General features: G+C 58.2%; 1 protein-coding gene across 9 annotated transcripts in view; it reads left to right on the forward strand.

The window, feature by feature from the left end:
• Positions 1-23,443, forward strand: part of ASCC2 (activating signal cointegrator 1 complex subunit 2) — a 37,713-nt gene extending 14,270 nt beyond the window's left edge. For all 9 annotated transcript variants that reach the window (XM_043973204.1, XM_043973182.1, XM_043973219.1 and 6 more), the window contains 14 exons: positions 1,029-1,096; positions 1,550-1,660; positions 4,540-4,652; positions 5,699-5,773; positions 7,192-7,299; positions 7,731-7,799; positions 8,165-8,239; positions 9,007-9,196; positions 9,749-9,966; positions 14,778-14,897; positions 18,893-19,120; positions 20,694-20,793; positions 22,087-22,166; positions 22,569-23,443. In XM_043973204.1, coding sequence (XP_043829139.1) covers positions 1,029-1,096; positions 1,550-1,660; positions 4,540-4,652; positions 5,699-5,773; positions 7,192-7,299; positions 7,731-7,799; positions 8,165-8,239; positions 9,007-9,196; positions 9,749-9,966; positions 14,778-14,897; positions 18,893-19,120; positions 20,694-20,793; positions 22,087-22,166; positions 22,569-22,740 — 1,727 coding nt within the window. In that variant the 3' untranslated portion in view covers positions 22,741-23,443. The remainder of the gene's footprint in view (positions 1-1,028; positions 1,097-1,549; positions 1,661-4,539; positions 4,653-5,698; positions 5,774-7,191; positions 7,300-7,730; positions 7,800-8,164; positions 8,240-9,006; positions 9,197-9,748; positions 9,967-14,777; positions 14,898-18,892; positions 19,121-20,693; positions 20,794-22,086; positions 22,167-22,568) is intronic.
• Positions 23,444-26,919: the final 3,476 nt, after the last annotated feature.

Consider the following 26,919-nt stretch of genomic DNA (forward strand, 5'->3'; position numbering starts at 1 on the left):
GGTGAGAGGCGGAGCCTGGGGAGCCCCCAAGCCCCACCCGCTGCCCGTCAGATGAGTCGGTCACAGACATTAATAAGCACTTGCTGTCTGTCAGGCACTGCAGCTGTCCCAGGGGAGGTGCCCTCCCATCCTGCCTGCGCTCAGCAGTCACCGGGCCTCCTGACCCCCAACGTGGCCTGTGTTCAGTGTCCCAGCTCCTGCAGCGCAGTCTGGCCCGCTCCCTCATTCGTCCCTGTAGCAGATTGCTCAAGGTCAGAGTATGTCAGGAGGAGCAGGGCCCTCCTTGACCAGGCCTAGCGCTGGATGAAGCCCCCTGCTCTCTGAATGCCCTGTGGGCTCCAGCATGGGGTTCTTTTTATTCCCCAGACTGCTGGCATTTTCCTTGGCTCGCCCACTCTTGGGCCCACTAGAACCTGTGGTTCCGGGCTCCAGTCTCCATCTGCTGGTGCCCGAGGAGGACCGTGGGTCGGGGAAGCACCCCCAAAGGCAGTTCAACGTTGCCGCCTCGCTCCCTCGCTCCCCAGGCCCTCTGTTGCGAGGCTTGGCCCCAGGGTCAGATTCTAAAGCTGGGGCAGGGATGGCTGAGAGAAAACCCGAACTCCCTCTTGGGAACAAAGGCTTGGCAGGAGGGCACAGTGGTGGCGCAAAGAGATCATATCTGCTTGTTTTCCCAGATGACTAACAGCACCGTCCACAGCCAGGTCTGTAGTGCAGGGCACGGCGCCATGTCGGATTTCTCCCTGGGAGGGTCAGGGCCAGGCCACCTTGAGGGGCATAGGGAGGGTTAGCTGACTGAGCACAGCCTCAGGGGTCCCATCCTCCAGGAAGCTGGTCTATTGGCCTCAGAGGCCAAGACATATCATCCAGTGGGCATTTAGGAAGCGCCTACTGTGTGCCACCCAGTGGGCACTTAGGAAGCACCTACTGTGTGCCACCCAGAAGGCGTTTAGGAAGTGCCTGGCCTCGTTGAGGTGGGGACAAAGGGCCCTGGAAAACACTTGACAACCATTCCCTCTCCCTTCTTTTAGAAAACATCTTTACTCAGCAGTCAAGTTACTACAATGATCTGGATGACACTGTGCCCACTATCCTTCAGGTATTGTCTCTGCCTCCTACTGGGCATGGGTGGGGGGAAGGGTGGGGAGGAATGGTCTCTGGAAGAAGGGCCAAAGGACCAAGGGCAGAGACAAGCCTTGCCCAGGCCTGTGCCCGAGCATCTGTCAGGTGGTCACCTTCCCCAGGACATGCCAGTGTTTGGCCGGGCTAGGGCCTGAGGCACCAGGCTGCTTGTGTAGACGTCCTTGGTTTCCTGGCTGCCAGCTTCCCATAGGGGCAGGGGGAGGCTCCGGAGTCAGAGGACCAGTGTTGAGATCCTAGCTCTGAGTGACCGTGGACAGGTTGCTTCACTCTCTGGGTCTCCGTTTTCTCCTCTGTAAAATGGAGGGATGGATCAAGTGGCCTCTGGGGCCCCATGGGCTTGGGCTACTCTTTCCAAGTCACGAGGGCTGATGGAGGGAGGGAGCGCTCTTGACAGCCTCCGCTTCCTTAGGTTTTCAGCAATATCCTCCAGCAGTGTGGCCTGCAGAGTGAAGGGGCCTCCACTGAGCCCCAGAGACTGGAAGAGAAGGTCCGACTGACCCCCAGTGCTATGCCTCTGCAGGTGAGCTCTTCTGCCCTTGCCCGCAGCCCTGCCCAATCCTGGCCCACCCGGCTCCCAGAGCTTGTCTCCTCTGCTCTCTAGAATACAGAGTTCTCCCTCCCTCCCTCGCCTTTCTCCTGTCTCTGACTCTCCCCCTCTCCCCTTTCTCTCCCTCCATCCCCCTCCCTTTTCCCCTTTCCCCCCTGCTCTCTCCCTTCCCCTCTCTCAATCCCCCTCCCCATTTAACGCCTCCCCTGTGGTTCTGTTTCTGTCTCTGCCTCTCTCTTCTTCCCTTTCTCCTTTCTCTGTCCCTGTCTCCATCTTTCTTGCCTCTTCTCCCCATCCCCTTCTTCCCCCAACTTTGTCTCCATTTCTCTCCCTCTCTGTCTCTCCCTCTCACTCCTTCCCCCCCCCCCGCCCCGCCATCTCCTCTTCCTGTCTCTCCCTCCTTCTCATCTGTTAAATGGGGCTAATCCTATCTGTCCTGCCTCCCTCACAAGATCAACGCTCAGCCATGCAAATGGCTTCGCTCATTCCACAAGGCTTTCCTGTGGGCTGCCCACTGGGTGACAAGGTGGAGGTTGGTGAACCCGTGGACATGGGCATTCCCTTCAGCAGGCCTGATCGTGGCCCATCCTGTACGGCTCGGCCACATCCTTCCAGAACTTTCCTTTGGCTGGCTGGCTCGGGGGGGAGGCAGGGTCCCCTCCGGTACTGGGGTCTCCGTCAGTTTCTGCACCAGGAGTGCCCCGGGCCAGCCATCATTAGGGCCCTCCACCCCTCCGTGCTGGCTGGCCTTGCTTCCTGTTCATTCGTGCCTTTCTCTGTTGATGTCTCGTAAATGGCTTCTCCCGTGGCAGTCCTGGTTCGTCGTGGGTCCCAGCCTGGTGCATGTGAAGCAGTTTCAGGAAACCATCTGACAAAGGGTTGCCCTTATTCCCCAGGCAGGGGCATTCTGGATCTCCAAATCCCTCGTGTACCTCATTGTCCTGCCAAGAGGTCCCTTGATGCATCTCATCAAACACTTCCATTTTATAAGTGAGGAAATCTGGGTTGGTAGAGGAGAAAGGACTTACCCAAGGTCTCACAGCTGGTGGAGAAGTCGCACAGCTCACAGAATAACTCCCATTTGCTTGCTTGCCACCACCGTGGTATATAAAAATCATTCGGTCAGCACGCATTTAATAAGAGCCAACTGTATACCAGGTTCTAGCGATACAGCGATAAAAAAGAACTGTTCCTTGCTTGGATTGGGGCAGGAGATGTGCAAGAACGTAAGAGATACCAGAGAGCTCCGCAGTGATGGACGGGGGTCAGGCAAGGCTTCGGGAAGGAAAGGGCTGGTGAACTAAGCCTGGAAAAAAATCAGTCAAGTATTTATTAAGTACCCACTGTGTCTAGGCACTGGAGTCTAGACCTGTGATTTCCCACTAAAGTTCCCCCCATTCCTGCCTTTCCCCAAGCTCGCAAAAGACTCCTGGCTATCACTCACCCCCCAGATCCAAAGGGTGCCGAGGGCTGTCGGTGTCACCTGCAGCAGCTCTCCAGTAGGCCCTCTTCTCTTCCCCACCCCCGCCCTGATGCAGACCTCACCCCCTCATGCCTGGACTTTTGCAGTAGCTGCTGGGGGTTCTGCCGGCCTCATGCCTCTGCCCCTTCCAGGCCATTCTCCATCCAGACACCAAAGGGATTTTCCTAAAGCACAAGCCTGACCACGTCACTCCCCTGTTCTGTAATCTCCAGTGGCTACCTGTGGTCTCCAGGAGCAAATACACAATGCTTGGGTTGGGGGCAGCTTGGTGGCACAATGGGCCTGGAGTCAGGAGGACCTGAATTCAAATCCAGCCTCAAACACTTGATGCTTACTAGCTGTGTGACCCTGGGCAAGTCACTTAACCTTCATTGCCTTGCAAAACAAAAACAAAATGCTTGGGTTGGCCTTCAAAGCCCTCCATAACTGGTGCCTCCTCCCTTTCCAGTCCCCATCCAGTGAGAGGGGCCTCCCAGCTGCTCCAAGAACAAGACCCTGCGTCTCTTGGCTGTGGGCATCCTCTGTGGCCATCCCCCATACCTGGAGTGCTCCTCCCCTCCTATAGGAAGCCTCCCCCTCCCCCCTTCACTGTGGTGCCTTGCCCCGTTAAAGATTTCCTGTGGAGCTTGCTTCGTGTATCTGCTTTTGCACATTGTTTTCCCCAGCAGAGTCCAAGCTCCCTGAGGTCAGGCCCTGCCCCCAGCACTTAGCTCAGTGCCTGCCACACAGTAGGTGCTTAAGGAGTGTTGACTCACTGATTTCCTCAGGAGGGAGCCAGTGCAGGGGGTGACTTTTGTATGACTTTTCATCTTAGACGGGGGTCCACGGAGATGTTCCGTGACTGCCCATGGTCATGTGGCCAGCCTGCGTCAGCAGTTAGACTCTGCTGGTTGTGCCTGCTCAGAGGCTGCCCCCCTTTCTACTGTGTCTCATCAGCTCCCCCCGCTGATGTTATCTTCCCATGTTACAGATGAGGCAACTGGTTGGGAAGCATAGGGCTAGAATGGAAGGAAGCCCTGTGAGGGCAGGACTTAGGGAGCTCTGCACCCTCGCTGTTAGCACGGCGCCTGGTGCAGGGTAAGTGCTCGGGACTCCAGGGTGTCAGACCCCAACTCTGGCATTCCTTCCACTACGATGACTCACAGACGTAATTCAGACAGTGACTTGTCTAAGGTCACTGTGTTGTTACTGGTAAATTCTGGACTCGCCCCTGGGTCTCCTGCCTCCTCTTCCCACACTTCCCCCATGGTGTTACACCGGCTCTCACGCCCGGTAGAGGCCCCTAGGCTTCTTCCTGACACACGTCTCTGTGGAACATAGGCTGGCTTCTAAGCCTTGGGGCTAATGCCAAGTTCTCTTCTGGTGCCAGGAATTGCGAGACGTGGTCCTCTACTTGTGTGACACAACTACTACCCTCTGGGCCTTTCTGGACGTCTTCCCATTGGCTTGCCAGACCTTCCAAAAGCACGACTTCTGTTCCAGGTACGGCCTCGGGCTCCCTCTCTGCTCTGACCCTTTAAGAAGAGGGCCCTCTGGCTTCCTCTGCCCAGCTTGGGGCCCCCAGCCTCTTCTGGGGCTGCTGTGGAAGAAGCTCCGTGCTTGTGTCAACATGCTCCAGGCTCCTCTCACTCATGAGACTAAGCCTTAGTTATAACAGAAAGAGAGGGCCCCCCACCCTCACCTGGGCCAGGGCCCCCCCCCCCCACCTGGACCAGGCCCCCCCCCCCCCGAGCCAGTCCTGGGTCACAGGGCAGAGACTCTGACTGTGGCACTATTTGGGCCCTTGTACTCACAGGCTCCTAGCCTTAGAGCTGGGAGGGACCTTTGAGGTGCCCCCAGCTGGGCTGGGGTGAGGTGTGTGACCTCACTAAAGCAGGAAGGCAGAGAGCAAGCCCAGGCTCAGGAGTTCAGCCTGGAGCTACAAAGTAGTGGGGAGCTACAGGAGACGAATGATCTGAACCTCTTAAGTCACACCATCCCCAGTCTGTGTTTCCTAAGTTCCCATCATGGAAGCTTCGGGGTGAAAACCCCAACCCCATCTGCACCAGGGGCAAAGTTATCAGCCATGTGACTGACCAAGCTACAAGGGAGGCAATTGGAGGCAAGAGGGTCCAGGGAGAGAAGTGGAGTTGGTTGGTCGGTTGGTTGGTCGGTTGGTTGGTCGGTCGGTTGGTGGGTCGGTTGGTCACTTGGTTAGTTGGTGGGTAGGTGGGTTGGTTGGTTGGTTGGTTGGTTGGTCAGTTGGTCAGAGGGTTGGTTGGTTGGTGGGTGGGTGGGTCAGTTGGTTGGTCAGTTGGTCAGTTGGTCGGTTGGTCAGTCATGATTGGTTGGTCATTTGGTCAGAGGGTCCGTTGGTTGGTCAGTCAGTCGGTTGGTTGATAAGCCCTCCCCCTTGTCTCTGGAGGAGGGATGGATGACACCTTTAGCCTCCCCCTGCCTTCGAGGCTCCTGCTGGGTATTGGCACTGGCTGTGGCTCCCTGGCTGGGTGACCCGGTGCCTACCCTTTCCCTGCCTGTGTCCTTCACAGACTGGCTTCCTTTTATGAGGCATCGATTCCCGAGCTGGAGTCCGCCATCAAGAAGAGGAAGCGGGAGGACGGCAAGTAAGGATGATGCCTGTGCTGGTGGGATGAGAGGCGCCCCTCCCCTCCGAGGGCTCTGTGAGTCCCTGAGCCCCATGAGGGTGCGGCTGAGGGCATGGGCTAAAAGACCGGATCTGGAGACTGTCCTCGCCCCTGTTTTATGGAAGGAGACTGAGGCCCCACGAGGGCAAAGGGCACCCTGGCAGTGAGAGTGATCCTGATGGATGCCCATGGAGCCCAGAGCCTTCCTGTCAGAGATGAAGATGGCAGTGAGGCCCGGGGTGGGGTGGGGGGCTCCAATGTCCTGATCAGGCCTGGCAGGCCTGACACCCCGGCTCTACATGGGGCAGACTGTGCCTCCCTCACAGACCCCTTCCTGGACTCCCTTCCTCATTCCCTCCCTCCCTTCCTTCCTCTTCCCTCTTCCCCCCTTCTTTCTCCCTGCCCCGGCCCCCACTGTGAATGACCATGGGTCTTCCTCACAGAAGAAGTGACTTGCCCAAGGTCTCAGAGCCAGTAAGTGGCTGAGCAGGGCCTTGTGGTGGTCTTCCCCCAATGTTCTGCTCTGTCCACAGCACATCTCAGAGCCTCTGCACATACTTCAGGCCTGGGGCCAGGCTCTGGCCTCCCTACTCTTCAAGTGTCCCCACGGGCTGGGTTTAAATACCTCTTGCAGAGTCCCTTTCCCTCCCCGGGCCTCAGATTCTTGATCCTGTCTGGGCTTGTGAGAGCTGTCTGGATGGGAGGGGAGGCCTCTGGAAGCTGGGCAGCTGTTTGGTTTGAAGGGCCAGATGTTCCCAGCTGCTGGTGAGGTCCAGTGACTGATGCTCCCAGCTCCCCTGCCCTGGCTCAGGGAGGGAGGGGCTGGAGGGGTGGGCACTAGCCTGGGCTGCTTAGAGAAAAGGGGAATGTGCTTGGCCCATCCTCCTGTCCAGCTCATTTCTTTGTCCTCATCTCTTTTCTTTGTCTTTTGTTTTTTGTTTGTTTGTTTTGTGGGGCAATGGGGGTTATGTGACTTGCCTAGGTTCACACAGCTACTAAGTGTCATGGGTCTGAGGTTGGATTTGAACTCAGGTCCTCCTGAATCCAGGGTCACTGCTCTATCCACTGCGTCACCTAGCGGCCCCACTTTGTCTTTTCTTAAATAACATTGCTGTCCTTTGTTTTCTCATCAGTTCTATTTCCCAACACAGAGCGTCGTCCCTTATAACAGACAATAAGAAGAGAGAACCAGCTGAGCAGAACTCTCCAACCCGTTAGGAAAGCCTGACATTAGGTGCAGTGCTCCTCACCCATAGGCCTCCACCTGGGCCTCCTCACCCCTCCCCTTGGGGGCCAGGCCGCATCCGCTTGTTGATTTTCGCTCCCAGCGTCCTCCCAGTTCCACTTGCTCCCCTCAGCATTCCCGCCCAAAAGCCTTCTGTTGTTCCTTTTCTCAGGCTGCTAGCTGACCTCTGGCAGAGGCTTTCCCATTCCCGGAAGAAGTTGGTGGAAGTTTTTCACATCCTCATTAACCAGATCTGCCTCCTCCCCATCTTAGAAAGCAGGTACTTCCCGCCTTGTGCCTCAGCAGACACGTGGCTAGAGAAGGCCCTGGAGAAGCTTCCAGACTGGGGGGGATGAGAGAAGCCCATGTGGGGCGCCCGAGCGTGGGAGGGTGAAAGGAGAGAGCTGGGCCGGGGTGGGGGTTACCTGGAGAAAGGGGCTTGAGCATAAGAAGGCCATCCAGGGTGGTGGGGGGTGTGGAAGGAGCACACCAGGCGTTGTGGTTGGCGGCTGAGGAGCGAGGCCCGGAGCGGCCGAGGCTGCAGACCTCAGGCCCTTGGCCAGCGGTGCTCCTGCTGCTGCTCTGGCCATCTCCACCCCTTCCCCATCCCCACCCCACCCCCATCGTCCCCCAGGAGCCCAGGCCTGTCCGTGTCAGATCCTTATGGCTTCGGCAGGCGGGCCTCAGCTGCATCTCCCTCTCCCTGTGCAGCTGCGACAACATCCAGGCTTTCATCGAGGACTTCCTTCAGCTCTTCAGCTCGGTACTGCAGGAGAAGAGGTGAGTGCGGTGGCCTGGAGGGCTCCGGGCCCAACTCCAGCCTCCGACACTTCCTGGTAGCAGGGTGATCCTGGACAAGTCACTTCCCCTCTGTCTGCCTCAGTTTCCCCATCAGCAAAATGGGGAACCTAGCTGCCCCCTGCTCAGATTGTTGGGAGGATCAAATGAGATATTTATAGACTTGAAAGTGTTACAGAAATTGTTGTCGGTAATGACGGGTGGGGCAGGAGGCTGGACTGACTGACCTCTGACTTTCTTCTGGTTTCTGGGATGACTCATCCGTGAATAGGAGCCTTGATGGGCCTTGGGTGGGGGGGCCGACCAGATCCCCACCCACCTGCTGACCTTGACTTTGGGCTTGGCAGGTTTCTCCGAGATTACGATGAACTCTTCCCGGTGGCGGACGATGTGAGTTTGCTGCAGCAGGCGTCTTCGGCCTTGTATCCTTTAATAGCCGCTGGGCAGGCCGTCCCTGGAGAGTAGGGAACCTTTCAGAGGGCTGGGCCGAATTCCTGCCCTAGGTTGTCCTGACACCTGCTGAGGTGGGGGGCTCTGCACCCGAGGGTGGTGAGTGGTCAGTAGCCTACAGCCCTGGCTGGGGGGACACCCCATCCAACAGCCTGCCTCTTGTCAAAAGCGCAGTGAGTAATTTGGCCGGAGAAGGAACCCACTGGCCTCCTTGACAGCCCTCCCTGGCAGCCGGATGCAGAGGGAGGAGCAGATGTGTGTGCTCCACCACGGCCCCCCTGACATGGCTGTAATGTGGGGTTTGTCTTGGCTACCCACTGCTGGCTGGCTCTCTGCTAATTGCCTGACAGCTGTTCCCCTGGCAAGGCCCCTGCTGGACTGCTGAACATTTCCAATATGGCCCAAATTTCTGCCCATTTCCTTGGAATGTTATAACCCCCTGGCAGCTGAAGGATAATCATAGGCAACATTTACCTAGCACATCAAAGATAGCAGAGTACTCAGCCTGTGTGGTCTCATTTGATTCCCACAACAACCTTATGAGGGAGGGGTGTTACTGTCCCCATTTTACAAATGAAGACACTGAGGCGGACAGGTTAAGAGATTGGAGCAGGTCCCTCGGGTGTTGAGTGTCTGAGACAGAATTTGAACTCGGGTCTTCCTGACTCGAAGTCCACTGCTCTATCCACTGAGCTCCCTGGCTGCCTAAGGACAGTGTGCCCTTAACAGGTGCCCCCAGGGATGAGACCCGCACTGCCTACATCCTCCAGGCTGTGGAGAGCGCATGGGAAGGTGTGGACAGGAGGAAAGCTGCCACCGTCAAGGACTCGCCACCGTCTCAGCCTCCTGAACGGCCTCCAGCCCCAGAGCCAGCGCCTGGGGCAGCCCCAGCACAACTGAAGCCAGATGAGGAGGAGGAGGAGGAGGAGGTGGGTACGAGGCTGGGTGGGGCTGTCCTGGTGTTTGCTCCTCTGCCTTTGCAGGATCTTTACGGAAGCCCCTGCTACAGGGAAGGGAAGTGGGGCCCAAAGAAATGGTGAGATTATAGAACGAGGATGCAGAGAGATCACCAGCCAGGCTGCTTTAGAAATGAAGAAACTGGGGCAGCTAGGTGGTGCAGTGGATAGAGCACCGGCCCTGGAGTCAGGAGGACCTGAGTTCAAATCTGGCCTTTCCGAATAGCCCTGCTGGTCTGATGCAGGTTACAAGCTAAAGAGACAGGTGGGGGGCTGGAGGCAGCCGGCCGTGAGCCCCCTGACTTTGGGGTTCCCTCTTACAGCTTACGCCGAGCCAGAGGCAGAGGATTATAGATTCCAATTCCTCGTTTTACAGTTGAGGAAACAGGCCCAGGAAAGTGGATTGATTTGACCCAGGGTCACACAGCCCGTACTGGCTGAGGCAGGATTTGTACCCAGTGCCCTTTTCATTCCCCTGGCCTCCCCAGCCCCGGCTGGCATCTCACCCCTTTGCTTATTCCACAGTGTGCCGGGGCAGCGGCTGCTGCGCCCGCCGCCCAGATCTCTGGAGTCGAGCTCAACTCCCTGATCTCCCAGGTGAAGGACCTTCTGCCAGACCTGGGTGAGGGCTTTATCCTGGCCTGCTTAAAGCACTATGGTTACAGTGCTGAGCAGGTGATCAACAACATTCTGGAGGAGAGGCTGGCCCCAGCACTGAGCTCCTTGGATCGTACCCTCAACAGGTGTGTGTTCAAGGAGGCCGGGCCACTACGGTGCTGGCAGGGATTAGGGGGCCGGGCAGGAGAAGAGAGGCCGGGCAGGAGAAGGGAGGCTGGGCAGGAGAAGAGAGGCCGGGCAGGAGAAGGGAGGCCGGGCAGGAGAAGAGAGGCCGGCAGGACCCTGGGAGGCCGGGCAGGAGAAGGGAGGCCGGGCAGGAGAAGAGAGGCCGGCAGGGAGGCCGGGCAGGAGAAGAGAGGCCGGGCAGGAGAAGGGAGGCCGGGCAGGAGAAGGGAGGCCGGGCAGGAGAAGGGAGGCCGGGCAGGAGAAGAGAGGCCGGCAGGGAGGCCGGGCAGGAGAAGAGAGGCCGGGCAGGAGAAGGGAGGCCGGGCAGGAGAAGAGAGGCCGGCAGGGAGGCCGGGCAGGAGAAGGGAGGCCGGGCAGGAGAAGAGAGGCCGGGCAGGAGAAGGGAGGCCGGGCAGGAGAAGGGAGGCCGGGCAGGAGAAGAGAGGCCGGCAGGACCCTGGGAGGCCGGGCAGGAGAAGGGAGGCCGGGCAGGAGAAGAGAGGCCGGGCAGGAGAAGAGAGGCCGGCAGGACCCTGGGAGGCCGGGCAGGAGAAGGGAGGCCGGGCAGGAGAAGGGAGGCCGGGCAGGAGAAGGGAGGCCGGGCAGGAGAAGAGAGGCCGGGCAGGAGAAGGGAGGCCGGTCAGGAGAAGAGAGGCCGGCAGGACCCTGGGAAGCCGGGCAGGAGAAGGGAGGCCGGGCAGGAGAAGAGAGGCCGGCAGGGAGGCCGGGCAGGAGAAGAGAGGCCGGGCAGGAGAAGGGAGGCCGGGCAGGAGAAGAGAGGCCGGGCAGGAGAAGAGAGGCCGGGCAGGAGAAGGGAGGCCGGGCAGGAGAAGGGAGGCCGGGCAGGAGAAGAGAGGCCGGGCAGGAGAAGAGAGGCCGGGCAGGAGAAGGGAGGCCGGGCAGGAGAAGAGAGGCCGGGCAGGAGAAGGGAGGCCGGGCAGGAGAAGAGAGGCCGGGCAGGAGAAGGGAGGCCGGCAGGACCCTGGGAGGCCGGGCAGGAGAAGGGAGGCTGGTCAGGAGAAGAGAGGCCGGCAGGACCCTGGGAAGCCGGGCAGGAGAAGGGAGGCCGGGCAGGAGAAGGGAGGCCGGGCAGGAGAAGAGAGGCCGGCAGGGAGGCCGGGCAGGAGAAGGGAGGCCGGGCAGGAGAAGAGAGGCCGGGCAGGAGAAGGGAGGCCGGGCAGGAGAAGAGAGGCCGGGCAGGAGAAGAGAGGCCGGCAGGACCCTGGGAGGCCGGGCAGGAGAAGGGAGGCTGGTCAGGAGAAGAGAGGCCGGCAGGACCCTGGGAAGCCGGGCAGGAGAAGGGAGGCCGGGCAGGAGAAGGGAGGCCGGGCAGGAGAAGGGAGGCCGGGCAGGAGAAAAGAGGCCGGGCAGGAGAAGGGAGGCCGGGCAGGAGAAGGGAGGCCGGGCAGGAGAAGAGAGGCCGGCAGGACCCTGGGAGGCCGGGCAGGAGAAGGGAGGCCGGGCAGGAGAAGGGAGGCCGGGCAGGAGAAGGGAGGCCGGGCAGGAGAAGGGAGGCCGGGCAGGAGAAGAGAGGCCGGGCAGGAGAAGGGAGGCTGGTCAGGAGAAGAGAGGCCGGCAGGACCCTGGGAGGCCGGGCAGGAGAAGGGAGGCTGGTCAGGAGAAGAGAGGCCGGCAGGACCCTGGGAAGCCGGGCAGGAGAAGGGAGGCCGGGCAGGAGAAGAGAGGCCGGCAGGGAGGCCGGGCAGGAGAAGAGAGGCCGGGCAGGAGAAGGGAGGCCGGGCAGGAGAAGAGAGGCCGGGCAGGAGAAGAGAGGCCGGGCAGGAGAAGGGAGGCCGGGCAGGAGAAGAGAGGCCAGGCAGGAGAAGAGAGGCCGGCAGGACCCTGGGAAGCCGGGCAGGAGAAGGGAGGCCGGGCAGGAGAAGAGAGGCCGGGCAGGAGAAGGGAGGCCGGGCAGGAGAAGAGAGGCCGGGCAGGAGAAGGGAGGCCGGCAGGACCCTGGGAGGCCGGGCAGGAGAAGGGAGGCTGGTCAGGAGAAGAGAGGCCGGCAGGACCCTGGGAAGCCGGGCAGGAGAAGGGAGGCCGGGCAGGAGAAGGGAGGCCGGGCAGGAGAAGAGAGGCCGGCAGGGAGGCCGGGCAGGAGAAGGGAGGCCGGGCAGGAGAAGGGAGGCCGGGCAGGAGAAGGGAGGCCGGGCAGGAGAAGGGAGGCCGGGCAGGAGAAGAGAGGCCGGGCAGGAGAAGGGAGGCCGGGCAGGAGAAGGGAGGCCGGGCAGGAGAAGAGAGGCCGGCAGGGAGGCCGGGCAGGAGAAGAGAGGCCGGGCAGGAGAAGGGAGGCCGGGCAGGAGAAGGGAGGCCGGGCAGGAGAAGGGAGGCCGGGCAGGAGAAGGGAGGCCGGGCAGGAGAAGGGAGGCCGGGCAGGAGAAGGGAGGCTGGGCAGGAGAAGAGAGGCTGGCAGGGAGGCCGGGCAGGAGAAGGGAGGCTGGTCAGGAGAAGAGAGGCCGGCAGGACCCTGGGAAGCCGGGCAGGAGAAGGGAGGCCGGGCAGGAGAAGAGAGGCTGGGCAGGAGAAGAGAGGCTGGCAGGACCCCGGGAGGCCATCTCACCTTTGGTCGCAGAAATCACTGGGTCAGGCCCTTAGTCCGGGCAGAAGATGCTTTCCTGCTTTGTGGCTGAGAACCCTGAAGTGAGAGGCATGAGACAGATCACGTGCACTAGACATGGAAGAGACCATAGAGACCGTCCAGGCTTGAGCTTCTTTACCTCTGGGCCCAGAACTGGCTCTTTCAATGTACTGATAACTGTTTGTAGAACTGGTTTCCTTTGTCATCCTGTACATTTGGTGTTGGGCACTGAAAGTCAGGATTCTGGGAAGAGGTGCCTGGGCCTCGGCCGACCTCAGAGGGGTCCCTGAATCACAGAGGGGTCCCCAGGCCTCAGCCGACCTCGGAAGGGTCCCTGGGTCACAGAGGGATCCCCTGGCTTCGGCCGATCTCAGAGGGGTCCCCCAGGCCTCAGCCGACCTTGGAGGGGTCCCTGAGTCACAGAGGGGTCCCCCAGGCCTCGGCCGATCTCGGAGGGGTCCCTGAATCACAGAGGGGTCCCCCAGGCCTCGGCTGATCTTGGAGGGGTCCCTGGGTCACAGAGGGGTCCCCCAGGCCTCGGCTGATCACAGAGGGGTCCCCCAGCTCTCAGCCGACCTCGGAGGGGTCCCTGGGTCACAGAGGGGTCCCCCAGGCCTTGGTCAGCTGTAGAGGGGTCCCCGTGTCTCAATCTCCCAGAGGGGTCTAGGACACCCAAAAGATGAAGGCTGCTTGAGCCCATTCAGCCCTTATTTTAAGGGAGGAGAGACTGAGGCTGAGAACAAGGGGGTCAAAGGCAGCAGAGCCTGCATTTGAGCCCAGGTTTGTTGGGTCTGCATCTTCCCCAACACTGAGGGAGTTGGTGCCCAGATGGGACAACAGGAAGGATTTACCCTGAGGGAAAAGGGCTGTGGCTGCTGCACAGAAGGGACGAGGAATCCCCTGGCCTGGGCCTAGGGAGAGTGATTTCACCCCTGTAAGCGTCAGCTTCATCCCCAGAATGTGCGCACAGGTGCTGCTGAGTCAAGCTCAGTGCTGCCCTGTGGCCTCACAGGGCTCAGCTTCTCCTACGTCCCCTGCGCCAGAGGTACAGGCCAGGGATCAGTCAGTGCCTTCTCACCCCAAGGGGGAAAGGCTAGTAAGTAGAGACCGGAGGAATTACCTTCCCCTGGATCCGAAATACGTGCGCCCCAAACCACGGAGGGCAGCACAGAGGAGTGGCTTTGGAACCTGGGGACTGGGGTCAGATTCTGCCCCTTACTCCCTTTATGACCTTGAGCAAGCTGCTCCTCGTCTGTCAGGTGGGGGCGTCGGACTGGAGGACTTCCGGGTGGTTCCCCCAAGCTCTAAATCTACGACTCTCCTTCTCCAAGCCTGGGATCTGATGCCTGAAGAGGCAGACACCGTTAAAGCCCAGTTCTGTCTCTCTGTCCCCGGCCTCCCCCCTTCTGTGTCCGCCACACACGGAGGACTCTCGGTACATGATCCAGGTCGGAGGCCATTGTTACGGAGGGGAAACACTTTAGGAAACTGAGGCATGCGTTCTTTGGCGTTGCCACTGCTTGCTGTGTAGTGCAGTGAGCCCTTTACTCGGTCGGGATGGAGGCCCTGGCTGCCCCTTCCTCCCTAGTCCTCGGGATTCTGTGACCGTTTGAAAATCCTAGAAAGAATCTGATTCCGTCAGTGTGGGATGCCCCTGCCCTGCCTTAGTAAGAGTTGATGTGGGGGCAGCTAGGTGGTGCAGTAGATAGAGCACTGGCCCTGGATTCAGGAGGGACCTGAGTTCAAATCTGACCTCAGACCTGTGACACTTAGTAGCTGTGTGACCCTGGGCAAGTCACTTAACCCCAATTGCCTCACCAAAAAACAAACAAACAAAAAAAGAGTTGATGTGGCCAGAAAAGTTCATCAGCTGGTGGCTGTCTCTGTGATGAGCCTGACCTAGCCCTGACTGTACTGACCCAGGGCCGCTGCTAGGCTCTGGCCTGGCCTCCTCGGGAAGCGAGAGGGCAGGCCAGTGTTGGCGGGTTAGCCCATCATGCAGGGACAGAGGCTGGGGAGGACATCTCTTTGGGCAGCTATTCTCCCTTCTTCCCTGCCCCTGGAATCTGGCCTCAGGCCTACCTCCTGCCCCTCCTGTAACACCAGGGTCACCTGGGGGCAGGCAGAGGGAGCCTGGCCCGGGCGGCACCCTGGCCGTCTCCTGAGGCTCTTTGTGCCTCTCTCTCTCCCCAGGCAGATGCAGCCAGGCCCGACCCCACTGGTCAATTCTCGCCATAACGTTTTCCAGAATGATGAGTTTGACGTGTTCAGCAGAGACACCGTGGACCTGTCGCGTGTGCAGAAAGGCAGGAGGTGAGTGTGGCTGTAACAGAGAGGGGGGCAGCCTTCAGCCGCTGGGGGTGGGCCCAGCTCTGTCTGAGCCCGATGCTAACCCCCCCCCCCGGCCTGGGGACCCCTGGGCGCCCAAGCCCCTGCCTCAAGCTTTTTGGTTTGCCTAATTACTTCTGTTCCACAACCTCGGGGAAGCCCCTCGCCCGCCTGGGCCTCAGTTTCCTTATCTGTAAAGTGAGGGCAGTGGACTAGGTGACCTGAGGTCCCTTCTGGCTCAGTAAGCCTGTGGATCAGGACCTTAAAGGAAGCTCGGGCTCAGCACCCCCAGCAAGGTGGCTGGTCAGCCTTTCTTTGGAGACTTGCAAGGACAGGGAGCTTAGCACCTGCTGGGGCAGCCCTTCTGTGCTGGGGCACATCTCGTTGGGAGGTCATCCTCTCTTTGACCACCTGTCTGCCCTCCATTTAAGAGCGACTCGTAAGACACTTGGTGAGCCTCGCTGTGCTGCGATGCCTGGCACACAGTGGGCGCTTAGCCAGTGTTTATTGACTGACTGCAGGACTGTAAGTGGCAGTTGTTATTAGTGTTTTTAGGCCAGGAGAGGTCTGACTTCAGGCAAGTCCAGTTGCCTTGGCCCTCCCCCGGGATCCAGATGTGCCCCTTTCAGGACACCTGAGGGCTCTGCCTGGGGGGGAGGAGGAGGAGGTGGTGATGGTGGTGGTGGTGGCGGCCAGAGGCCCAGATCCCTTCTCAGGAGCCTCTGCCCCGGTCCTGGTGAAGCTGGCTAGCCGGCCAGGCAGGAAGCAGCAATTATAAACTGCTTAGTCACCCTCATTGCAACACTCCCAAATACCAGGCCTGAGATCTTTATCCTGGCTTGGCAGCCGTGCCAGGAAGAGGTAGGGGCAGGGCCCCAGAGGTTTTGTGGGGGAAGGAGCACGATGCCCACCGAAGGTGTGGCCACACCCGGACTGCCTCCCATGCCCAACTGTCAGGGCCCAGGGATCTCGGGCCGGCTCCTCGCCCAAGGGCCGGAGGGCTGAGGTTCACCCGGGATCCTCTGTGTTGCAAGCTGGCCCTGACCTTGACCCAGGCCCGTCCAGCCACTCGACAGGCTATTCATTCCATCTGTCGAGGTCAGCCCAGGCACTGCAGCTGAGAGCAGCCAGCTTTGCCCAAAGAGGCCATCTTCAGGGAGGGTCCTGACTTCCCATATGCCCTCAGCTGTGGTAGAGACGCCCACCAATCCATAACCTACCCAGTGGATATTTTTTGAGCTCCTACTGTGTGCAAGATCTTTGTGCACCCTGAACTTAGCACAGTGTCCAGCACACAGCAAGCCCTTGATAAACAAATGCCTGTAGACTTGACAAGGCTGTGCTGGGCACACAGAGGTAGGACTGGCGGCCCCTGCCCCCCAAGAGCTTCCAGTCTAGTTGATGATTCCAGACAAAGCAGCCAAAATGTGAACCAGAAAGAAGCATGGGGTCAGAAGGGACCTCAGAGGTCACCCCCTCACCTGCCCCACCCATCCCTGCTTGCCCGCCTGACAAGGTGTGGTCCCAGAGGTAAAGCAGCACTCAGCACGGATGCGTGAGAGATGACAAAAGGCAGTGGTTCCTGATTCGTTGCCAGAAGAGGGTTCTGGGAAAATGCCCCGGGAGCCATGAGCCCCAGCAAGGCTTCACGGTGTGCTTGGGATGGGGATAGGGCCAGGTGTGGGTGACAGTGGGGCTGCTAACGTGCATGACCTTGGGCAGATCTCTTCTTTCTCAACAACAGTCCGTAAACAGTTATTAATCGCCTACTGTATGCAAGGCACCAAGCACCGGGCCTCTCTTCCCTCATCTGAGGGATTGAATTCTTGTTTACTAAGGTTGTTCCCAAGTCTGCGAGGGCTCCAGGGGACAGAGCTCTATCTCTAGAGTCCGGAGACCTGGGTTCCAAGTCCTCCTCTGTTACTAACCCCCTTTATGACCCTGGGCAAGTCTCTGGCCTCTGTTTCCTTATCTGTAAAGGAAGGGGATCGGCCCAGGGGGCCTCTGAGCCCCTTCCGGCTTTAGACCTCAGACCCTGTTATGGATTGGATTAGAATTGAGACACGTCTTGTGCCGTGTGCTTGTTACCAAGGCCACCCTTGTAGAAATGCCTGTGTAGGGCTCAGAGTGGGGGGCCTCCCTGTGTGCGCCTGGCACGGTGCCCAGTGCCTGAGGTCACCCTCCCCGTGCCCAGCTCTGAGGGAAGGCCCGCCGCCGGGATTGGAGCTGCACCAGGTACAGCCAGACTACAACGAGCCTGACCAAGGGCCCCCAGGGGAGGGACCCTCTGCCTCCAGGCTTCCTGGGCCACCTTGGACAGCCCCAATCATTACCAGTCTGCTGCCTCTGCCCAGAACAGGCCCTTCACATCCTCCAAGCCACAGGGTCTCCCCTAGCTCTTCCCCCAACTCTTGTCTACGCCAGTGCCTTTAACTGATCCGCAGATGATAGGATCCCAGGGCCCTCAAGGAGACAGTGTGGCCTAGTAGAGAGAGTGCTGAGCTTGGACTCCAGAAGCCCTGGGTTCAAATCTCATTTCAGTCCCTTGGTGCAACCCTGGGCAAGCCACTCAGCCCCCCTGAGCCTCAGTTTTCTCTGATGTAGAGTGGGGATAATCACAACCCCTCCCTCACAGGAACCCATGGTGCTAATGTTGGTGAAGCAGTTTGGGGGTGGGAGGAAGACAGATGAGAAAGAGGAGAGAGACACACTACCCCAGCTGCCACCTCGGTGTGGCATGATGTGTGATCCTGGGCACACCCTGGGGAACACTTACACCATTTATGTTGGAAGGAATGTCTTGATAATGCACAGTGGCCCTTTGAACATTTACAAATACTCAAGCATATGATCCCAGGTGACCCTCACAAGCACCCAGGGAGCTGGGCCCTGTTGGCATCATACCCAAGTTACAGATGAGGCTGAGTGCTGAGGTTCACACCATGATGGGGGTCAGAGGTCGCATCACACTCAGGTCTCCCAAACTCTATATCAAACATGCCGAGCCACCGAGTTTTGCTTTATTGGCCCTGGGATTTTGTTGTTAGAAGGAAATCTGATGGAGGAAAACACCCTCTGTGATTCAGGGTGGCACCTGGGGCATTGCTGCCAGGTCACATGGCCAGGATGTGTCTGCAGAGGACTTGAACCCAGGGCTTCCTGACCCTGAGGCCAGCTTTCTGACTCCAGTGGTGGAATCAGGAAGGTCTGAGTTCAAATCTTGCCTCAGACCCTTATTTGCTTTGTACAAGTCACCTAACCTGTGGCAGCCGCAGTTTCCTCGTTTGTAAAAACAGTCATCCTGATAACACTTCCTGAGGGTTGTCGAGAGCATCCCCTGAGATGGAGTGGAGGATGAGCTAAACGCTGGCTGTTGTTAGCCCTGCTGTGGTGCTCCCTCTGTCCCTTCGTTGCCCTTTTCCTTGTTTCTCCCCCCAAGAGGCCTGTCAGGACAGAGGAGCCAGACTGGGTCCCTCCAAGGTGAGGAAACTCTATCCACCAAAGCAGGTCAGCCGCATCTCTGCAACTGATATGCTTAGAGTTGTTCGGACCCCCAAGAGCCTTAGGGAGCATCACCTTCACTGCAAGTCATGACATCACCTTGATGTCGTGATCCTCTTCAAGAATGAAGGACAAACTGGGGGCAGCTAGGTGGCGGAGTGGATAGAGCACCGGCCCTGGATTCAGGAGGACCTGAGTTCAAATCCAGCCTCAGACACTTGACACTAGCTGTGTGACCCTGGACAAGTCACTTAACTCCACTGCCCCACAAAGACAAAAACAAAGAATGAAGGACAAACAACCATCTTTCTCTATGTCCCTGACTGTCTCTCTGTTTCTGTCTCTACCTATGGCTCTGTGTCTGACTATTCACTCATCCTAGGACTGTCCACAGAGGGCAGGGGCTGCTTTATCTCTGCCTCTGAATCACTTGCCCTCGATTACCCTGACTCTCCTCCTCTCCCTCCCTCCTGCCACAGGAAGGGGGAGGACACTCGGAGCCTGCTGAATGACAAGCGTGTGGTCCAGGAGCAGAGGGAGCGCTATAGCCAGTATAGCGTGGTGGTGGAAGAGGTCCCCATGCAAGAAGGGGCCACAGAGGGGCAGCTCTACAGGGACGACTATGAGGACGAGTATGATGACACGTACGACGGCAACCAAGTGGGCGCCAATGACGCGGACTCAGATGACGAGCTCATTACTCGGAGGTGAGTGGGCGCTTTGCCTCCTGTGGCTCCCCAGCCAGGCCGGCGTGGGCCCCTGTGGGCCTCATAGACTGGCTTGACGATCTTTCTGTAGTGCTCCAGACAAAAATTCTGCAACCTAGGCATGGACAGGGTTCTAGAACTGGGGGACCTCAGGGGCCACTCATCTTAAGAGGAAACAGGCCCAGGAAGCTAAGCACCTGGCCTAAGGTCCCTTAGGTAGTTGGGAGTCCCCGACTCAGAATCCAGGGCTCCCAAGGGGCTTCGTCTCCAGGGTACTGACCTGAGGGAGGGGGCAGCCAACACTGAGGAATAGGATGCGTTCTGTTCTGTCATTCACTCAGTCAGCCCTTATTCAGCTCCAGCTCTGGGCCCAGGCCCCACTTGCATTCTCACAAAAGATAGAGATAAGAAATTCACAAGTTGTAATTATAGCTTTGAATGTGCATGGAATGAGCACACCCATCAAATGGAAATGGACAGAATCCAGCATATGTTGTTTCCAGGAAATGCATTTAAGAATGAGAGATACTGGGGCAGCTAGGTGGTGCAGTAGATAGAGCACCGGCCCTGGAGTCAGGAGGACCTGAGTTCAAATCCGGCCTCAGACACTTAACACTTACTGGCTGTGTAACCCTGGGCAAGTCACTTAATCCTCATTGCCTCACTAAAAAAAAAAAAAAAAAAGAATGAGAGATACTGCCTGTGGTGGTGCCTCCTCTCCCAAGCCCCTGCTGTGAGGACATCCCCTGGGCAGGCATCCTATCAGGGAAGGGTTTTCTTTGGGCTACCTGTGTATTCATGTTCTCTAGCCTCTTCCCCCTTTCCAGTTCCCTGTGTTTATTCCCTTCCATTCTCCAGGCGTAGTTAACATTTATTCATTCATTCATTCATTCATTCATTCATTCATTCATTCACAACCATTGAAGCGTGCATTGTGCCCCAGGCACTGTGCTGAGGGCTGGTGACTCAAAGACAAAGCCTGTTCCAATGAGCTTGCCTCCCATTGGAGACACCTGATTCCATTCAGTGACCATTTATGAAGCATCTGCTGGGTTCCTTACCTTCCCTGCCTCAGGAGGCTTACAGTCTCCTGGCAGGGAGGGGAGAGAACCAGAGAAGGAATTTGGATGGATGGATGGATAGATGGACGGGTGGGTAGACAGACCAATGGGTGGATGGACAGATGGATGGACAGATCGATAAACGGATGGCTGGATAGATAGACGGATAGATGAATAGATGGACAGATGGATGGATGGCTAGAGAATTGATGGAAGAGGGGGCAGCTAGGTGGCACAGTGGATAAAGCACTGGCCCTGGATTGAGGAGGACCTGAGTTCAAATCCAGCTTCAGACACTTGACACTTACTGGGCAAGTCACCTAACTCTCATTGCCCCAGAAAAACAAAAAACATTGAAAAAAGAGAGAGAATTGATGGAAGGGCGCTCGCAGCTGGGGGATTGGGAAAGCCCTCATAAAGGGGGCAAGCTATGATGTAGAGGGAGGGGTCTTGGGGCTCTATAGGAGGAAGATTTACCAATGTCATCTCTGTCTCTGTCTCAAACCCCTCAGGCCCTTTACCACCCCCCAGGTGCTGAGAACCAAAGTGCCTCATGAGGGGCCTGAGGATGAGGAAGAGGAAGAGGAAGAGGCTGAAGAAGAAGGCCCTAAGGTACCTTGTTCTCCCTCTTTGAGCCTCCATTTTCTCTGCTGTAAAATGTCGGGGGTGGGGGGTTGGTGTGGGGGGGCCTTCCAGACTCTGCCATTCCATGGGCCGGCCCCGGGGGTCCTCTCCCTGCTTCTCAGCAGGCCTGGGGCTTGTGGAACAGTGAGAGCTGCCCCCCCCCCCAGTGTCCTTGGAGGCAGGGAGGCCCAGACACCTGGTGTCCTCTGGGCAGGGGCAGTGGTGTGTTCACACCTGGCCCTGGACTAGGCCTGTGGTTGTGAGTCCTTTTTTTTTTTTATTCTGGGGTTGTAAATCTAAAAGGCACAGCCTGTTGTAGCAAGGAGGGACCTTAAAAGTGCTTCATTATGCTGGGGAGCTGTCCATAGTGCTACCCGGATTGGTTCGACTCTATATAGAGCGCCTACTGTGGGCCAGGCACCATCCTGATGAGTGCTTCTACCAATCTGAGCTCATTTGGAGGGGGAGATCTGAGTTGAAATCCTGCCTCTGACACTTACTAGCCATCTGCTCTGTTTAAGCCACTTCACTTAAATTAGCCTCAGTTTCCATGGGGGGAGGGGTGATAAGCACCCTTACCCCACAGGGTGGCCATGAGGGTCACAGGAGATCAAGTGAGGTGATCAATGTAAACTGCCTGGCCAGCCTGAAAGCTCTGAGTCACAGCAACCTTCATAGGCACCCTCTCTGCCAAGCTGGAAAGGGCCAGAGGCTGAGGGCAACAGGGACAGCCCCAAATCAGGAGGAACTAATCATTTTTACCTCAGGGAGCTGTTGGTGAAAGCTTCCTGGAGGAGGCAGCCCCAGAGGGGGCCTTGAACGATGGGAAAGTCCTTCATGGATGGGGAGGGGAGGGAGGGCAGTATGCCACAGCCCTGTGGGAATTCTTCCGCACAAACCCTTGGGGCTTCTGGGGCCCTGCTCAAGGACCATCTGATTGGGGCTGATGCCAGAAAGAAGTTCCAGTCCTGCCTTGTCCTAGCTGTGTGACCCTGGGCCAGTCACTTAACTTCTAGTGGCCTGTGTGTTCTAGGGATAATCAGAGCCCCTCCCTCCCAGAGTGGGAGAGCCTTTTTACCAGCTGGGGAAGCTCGGGCCAAACCACTCCCCCCAGCTCCTCAGTGGAAGCATCGGGCCTCTCCCGTGATGCCCAAGCCTGAGAGACTTGGAGGCTCCCCTTTTGGTACCAAAAATGGCGGATGGGAGCAGCCACGTTGGCAGGGCTGAGCCTCCTCGGGCCTTGTCACGGCCTAAAAACTGTGTCGCTGATTCCCTCCACAGCCCGATCACTTTGTCCAGGACCCTGCCGTGCTGAGGGAGAGAGCTGAGGCTCAGAGGATGGCCTACCTGGCCCGGAGAGGGTGAGCTGGAGGGGGGTGGGGGAGGAAAGCGGGGAGGGGGCAGAGAGGAGGGGGAGCTGGTATGGAGGGGTGGCCAGCATATGGGCCCACACCTTGTGTGGCTCCAGCAGCTCCTGGATCCCAGACCCCTCTGCCTTCCTCTGGAGAGCCCTGGGCCTTCTTGGGGCCCAGTCCTCCCCTGGTCTTCCTGGGCCACCCGTCTGGGGATGGAGAGGTCAGCCGAGCGGTGCCCTTTTCTCCCAGAGTGCTCTGCAGTCACCTTGCTAGGCCGTTGTCCCCTTTCCGCGTCCCCCCCCCCAAGAAGGGCCTGAGCAGCACCTCTTTCCCCCTACTCGGGCCCTCTAGTCCACAGCCCTTGGGCCCGCGGGGCTCCACGGGGCTGATGAAGCTTGTCTTGTCCAGGTACAGGCATGATAACTCTTCGACAGTCACTGGCAACCCGCGGGGCCACGGGCAGAGCCGAGAGACTGTCCAGGAGCGCCGGAGGAAGGAAGCCAACAAGGGGGCCAGGGCCAATCACAACCGGCGGTTCATGGCAGACAGGAAGAGGAACAAGGGCATGATCCCTTCCTGAGAGCGCCCCTCCTCCTCCCCCCTGTCCCCCACCCCCTCGGAGGGGCAGCCCAGCGCATCCCGCGGCCCCCTCCCCTCTAGCCAAAGCATTGGACCTAAGGCCATTGGTGATGCCCACTGCTCCTTCGGGCCTCCCGAGGCCAGAGAGCGCGCTGTCTTCCCCTCCATGACGGGCCGGGGCTGAGCCCGGCCAGCGGCCGACTCCAGGATCCTTCCCTCTGACCACCGAGTGCCTTATCCATCAGGGCCCTGACCCCAGGGCTGCGAAGTCGAGCACACGTCGCAGGAGGTCCCCAGGACCCCTGGGACCCCAGCATGGCAAGAATTCTGTACATACGACCACCAATAAACTCAGTGAAGCCATTGGGCATTGTCCGTGAAGGGCCAGCGGCCCCCTTCCACCCGCTCCCCCGCCCCGCCCGGCGGCAGCAGAGGCCGGCGCCAGGAAACCCTCCGCAGCCCTCCTGTTTGTGCCGGGGAAGAGATTGCTCAAGTCCCTCCTGTCTCGCGTTTGATGCTCGGTCATCCTGTGATCTTATTAGCATTTTACAGAGGAGGAGACTGAGGCCGAGAGGGAAGGGACTTGGTCATTGAGTTACTGTCGGGGCTGGCCAGGAAGCCCGTGACCAGGGCTCTTCGCATTCCGCACCCCTTGGCAATGAGATGGGGAGGGAATCAGAGTGTAGAACTGCCCCCCCCCCCCCCCCCCCCCCCAGTGATTTGGGAATAAAGCGGCAGGCAGCGGCAGAGAGGTTGGCTGGGCGGCCCCTCCCTCGCTCCCCCAGCCGGCCTGTCTACACCGCGCCTGCACGGCCCAGGGCACAAATCACCGTTGATTCCTGCCTTTCCCTGCCCTGGTCTAAGCCTGTAGTAAATAATACAATCAGCGCTTGTAGCCAAGGGCCCCGGGGAAGCCGAGGGCTTTCTGGGAGCTGATTTCAGCTCCAGTCATTGACTGAATTCCTTTAGTGCTGCTCTGCCCGGAACCCCCACCCCCGGCCGGCTCTGACAAATCACCCCCTGGACGAAGACGATTTATTTTCCCACGTTTGGGATGAGCATATTAACCGGAGAGGCAGACGAGCACTTGACAGATGGGTCTTGTTAGGTCAACTCGCACAAGTGAAAATCAATAGCGATTTCTCTGTGCGTCGGCCTGCGTTCTCCCTGCACCACTTAGGATGCAGGAGAAGGTGCGGGGGGCTCCCCCCATCCCCTCTTGGCCCCGGTCCCTTTGTGGATGACCTCGAAGCAGTCCATTCTCGCCTCGCGGGCGGCCCGGCCGTTTCTCCAGGTAGGGCCAAATGCCGGGGCAGCAGCCCATTTCTCTCGGGCATTTTGGCGTGGAACGCTGAACCACGTCTTCCCAGCCGAGGCCCTTTGCAAAGGAGTCAAGATCGGAGGGTTCCCAGTGGCCACTCACCGAGGGAGGGGGGTGATCGATCCATGAGCAATGTTATGGCTTCCATTCCCTTCCACGACTTCTCTTGTCCTTCCCTCATCTGCATTCCTTCAACAAGCAAGCTCCTATTTTTGTGCCACTGTGCTAGGCACCATGGGGGGACACGTTGCGGTTTGTATCCAATCCGTGGCTGGTACCCTGAGTTTACAGTTTAGCTGGGAAGGGCCGGCATATCCATATGCATTGTGTGAAGCCCCAGGGGGTGGGGCTGGGGGCTGGGGTTGGAGATCATCCACCCGGGCTTCATACAGCTCACACTCCTACAGGGCTGTCTCTCACACACACACTCTCAAGGGTGCATCGTTACACACACATACACACGACAAGACCACTAACCCTAGAAGGGATGCCCCGGGCTGTGGTGCAGACAGTGAGGTTAGAGGTAAAAGGGAGGCAGAGGCGGTAGCAGTGGTCAGCTAGTGGAGGAGGAGGAAGGAAGGAACTGAGCTGGCCTCTTCCATCCCCATCACTGTCACTGCCCTCTTTGGGGGGGGCCGCATCTCACTTTCCTGCTCTTGACACTCCAGCCCGACGAACTATCGACTCTGCCTCATCAACACTTGTGCCTTTGCTCACAACTGTTCCTGATGCTGGAAATGTCTTCCCTCTCCCTCTCTGCCTGTTGACTTTGGATCTACCTTTCCAAGCCCAATTCCAACGGCACCTCCTCCAGGAAGCCTGTCCTGATTTCACCTTCACCCCCCTCACGGAGCACTTTGTTTTGTAACTCTAATGCACTTACGGAATAGTCTGTACTCTAGCTAACTCTGGTGATTTCCTATCCTTTTGTTAGACTGTAAGCTCTACGAAGGCAGGGACTATGTCTCTCTGTCTTACCTAACTTTGTAGTTCCCCAGAGCCCCCAACAAGGTCCATCCTGCACGAGGTTCATAAACATTTAATAAACATTTGGTGGATGAACGGCCTTGTGGGAAGTGACCTTCACTTTCTCCCTCCCTTTCCTTCCTCTGACCTCCCAGTCCCCGGGAGCTGGACCCCTTCCTGTCTTTTCCCTTTCTCTTAGCCCCATCCTTGCTCCCAAATCCCCTGGTGCCTGATGGGTTGGGATGAGGTCAGGAGAGAGGACAGCTCCCAGGGGAGAGAGGAGGGGACATTCCCTCCCCAAAGGCACCTGCTAAAGCCGTGGAGGCTGGCCAGGACCTCCCATTTCTCAGGTCCCAGGGCTGGTTCCCGTAGGAATCCTGAGATTTCCAAGTACTTGGGGGCCGTCCCATTCTGTGGCCTCCTTTTGTAGATAAGGAAACAGGCATCAAGGGAAAAGAATTTCTCCAAATTCAATCAACCAGCATCTAACAGCTCATAACAAGAAATGACATTATATAGCATTTAGTACAGCATATAGTATTCTGTTGCCTCATTTGATCCTTAAAACAACCCTGGGAAGTTTGTTGTTCAGTCGGTCGCTCAGTTACGTCCTTCTTCACGTCCCCACGGCCCCCAGCACTCCAGGCCCTTCCATCCCCCACTGTCTCCCAAAGTTGGTCCAAGCTCATGGTCATTGCCTCCATGACACTGTCTATCCATCTCATCGTCTGCCCTTTTTGCTTCAATCTTTCCTACCACCAGGGTCTTTTCCCATGAGTCCCCTCTTCTAATTATGTGGCCAAAGCGTTTCCAGTAAGTCGCCTGAATTAATTTGGGGCGGGGCACCCAAAGGGTTCTGGCCCCTTCTCTCTATCCTTGGCTCAGTCCTTCCAGACAAAGAGGGATCCTTCAGGAGACCTCAGCGGGGGGGATAAGGGGGTAGGGCTCCTGCTGTGGAAGATGGAGGCATTAGCACTTGGCCGTAGGGCGGTGAAGGGAGCCTCAGCCCTCTCTGACATAGAGACAGCAGAAGAAAGGGAGGTCCAGCCAGAGACAAGCCCTAACCAGGAGCTGTGCCAATGGAGAACAGAAGAGTGACTGGGGGACCGGGAAGCAGATCCTGCCTCCCTTTGCTCTTCAGATGTTTCAAATGGAATGACAGAATTAAGCAGGCTTTCCTAATGCTTCGGGTCAGCTCAGCATCTCTCGGGAGGCTAGGTCTCATGACTAATTGTTACTCAGCAGGTAATCCCGGCTTCTTGCCCTGGACTCCGGAGAGGGTGAGGACCAGGTCAGTGCTGGTGACTGAAGCCCTGCCAAGGGCCTGGCCCATTCTGACAGCCCAGAAGCCCATCTAAGCCACAGGCTGGACCTGATTCCCCTCCCTACTTGACATATTGGAAGGCCTTCGATGCAGGCGGGCAGACGGCTTTCTGGCCGGTCAGCTAGATTGCTAGGAGAGCCCAGCCAACTCATGCATGGCATGGCCTTGTGTCAGTCACTATGCCCATAGTAAGGCATCTTTGAGGCTGAGCACCAGCAAATGGCCTTGGACAGGCCACAGCATAGAATCAGAGCTGGAAGAGACCTCAGAGCATATAGTCCAACCCATCCTAGAACAAGAATCCCCTCTACACCATCCCTGACAAAGAACTGATCTGCCTCTGCTTGGATACCTCCAGGGACGGGGAGCTTACTACCTCTCAGGAAGTCCATTCCCCTTTGAGATACCTCTGAGGTCTAGGCTAAATCTGCCTTTCTACAACTTTCCAGAGCGTCTGGTTCTGCCCTCTTTGGCCCAGCAGACCGAGATGAACCCCTCCTCCACATGACAAGTCTTTCAGATACTCAAAGACATCACTGATGCTTCCTCCCTCCAAATCTCTTTCAACT

This window comes from Dromiciops gliroides, chromosome 1, assembly GCF_019393635.1.
Source record: "Dromiciops gliroides isolate mDroGli1 chromosome 1, mDroGli1.pri, whole genome shotgun sequence".
Lineage (NCBI taxonomy): Eukaryota > Metazoa > Chordata > Mammalia > Microbiotheria > Microbiotheriidae > Dromiciops > Dromiciops gliroides.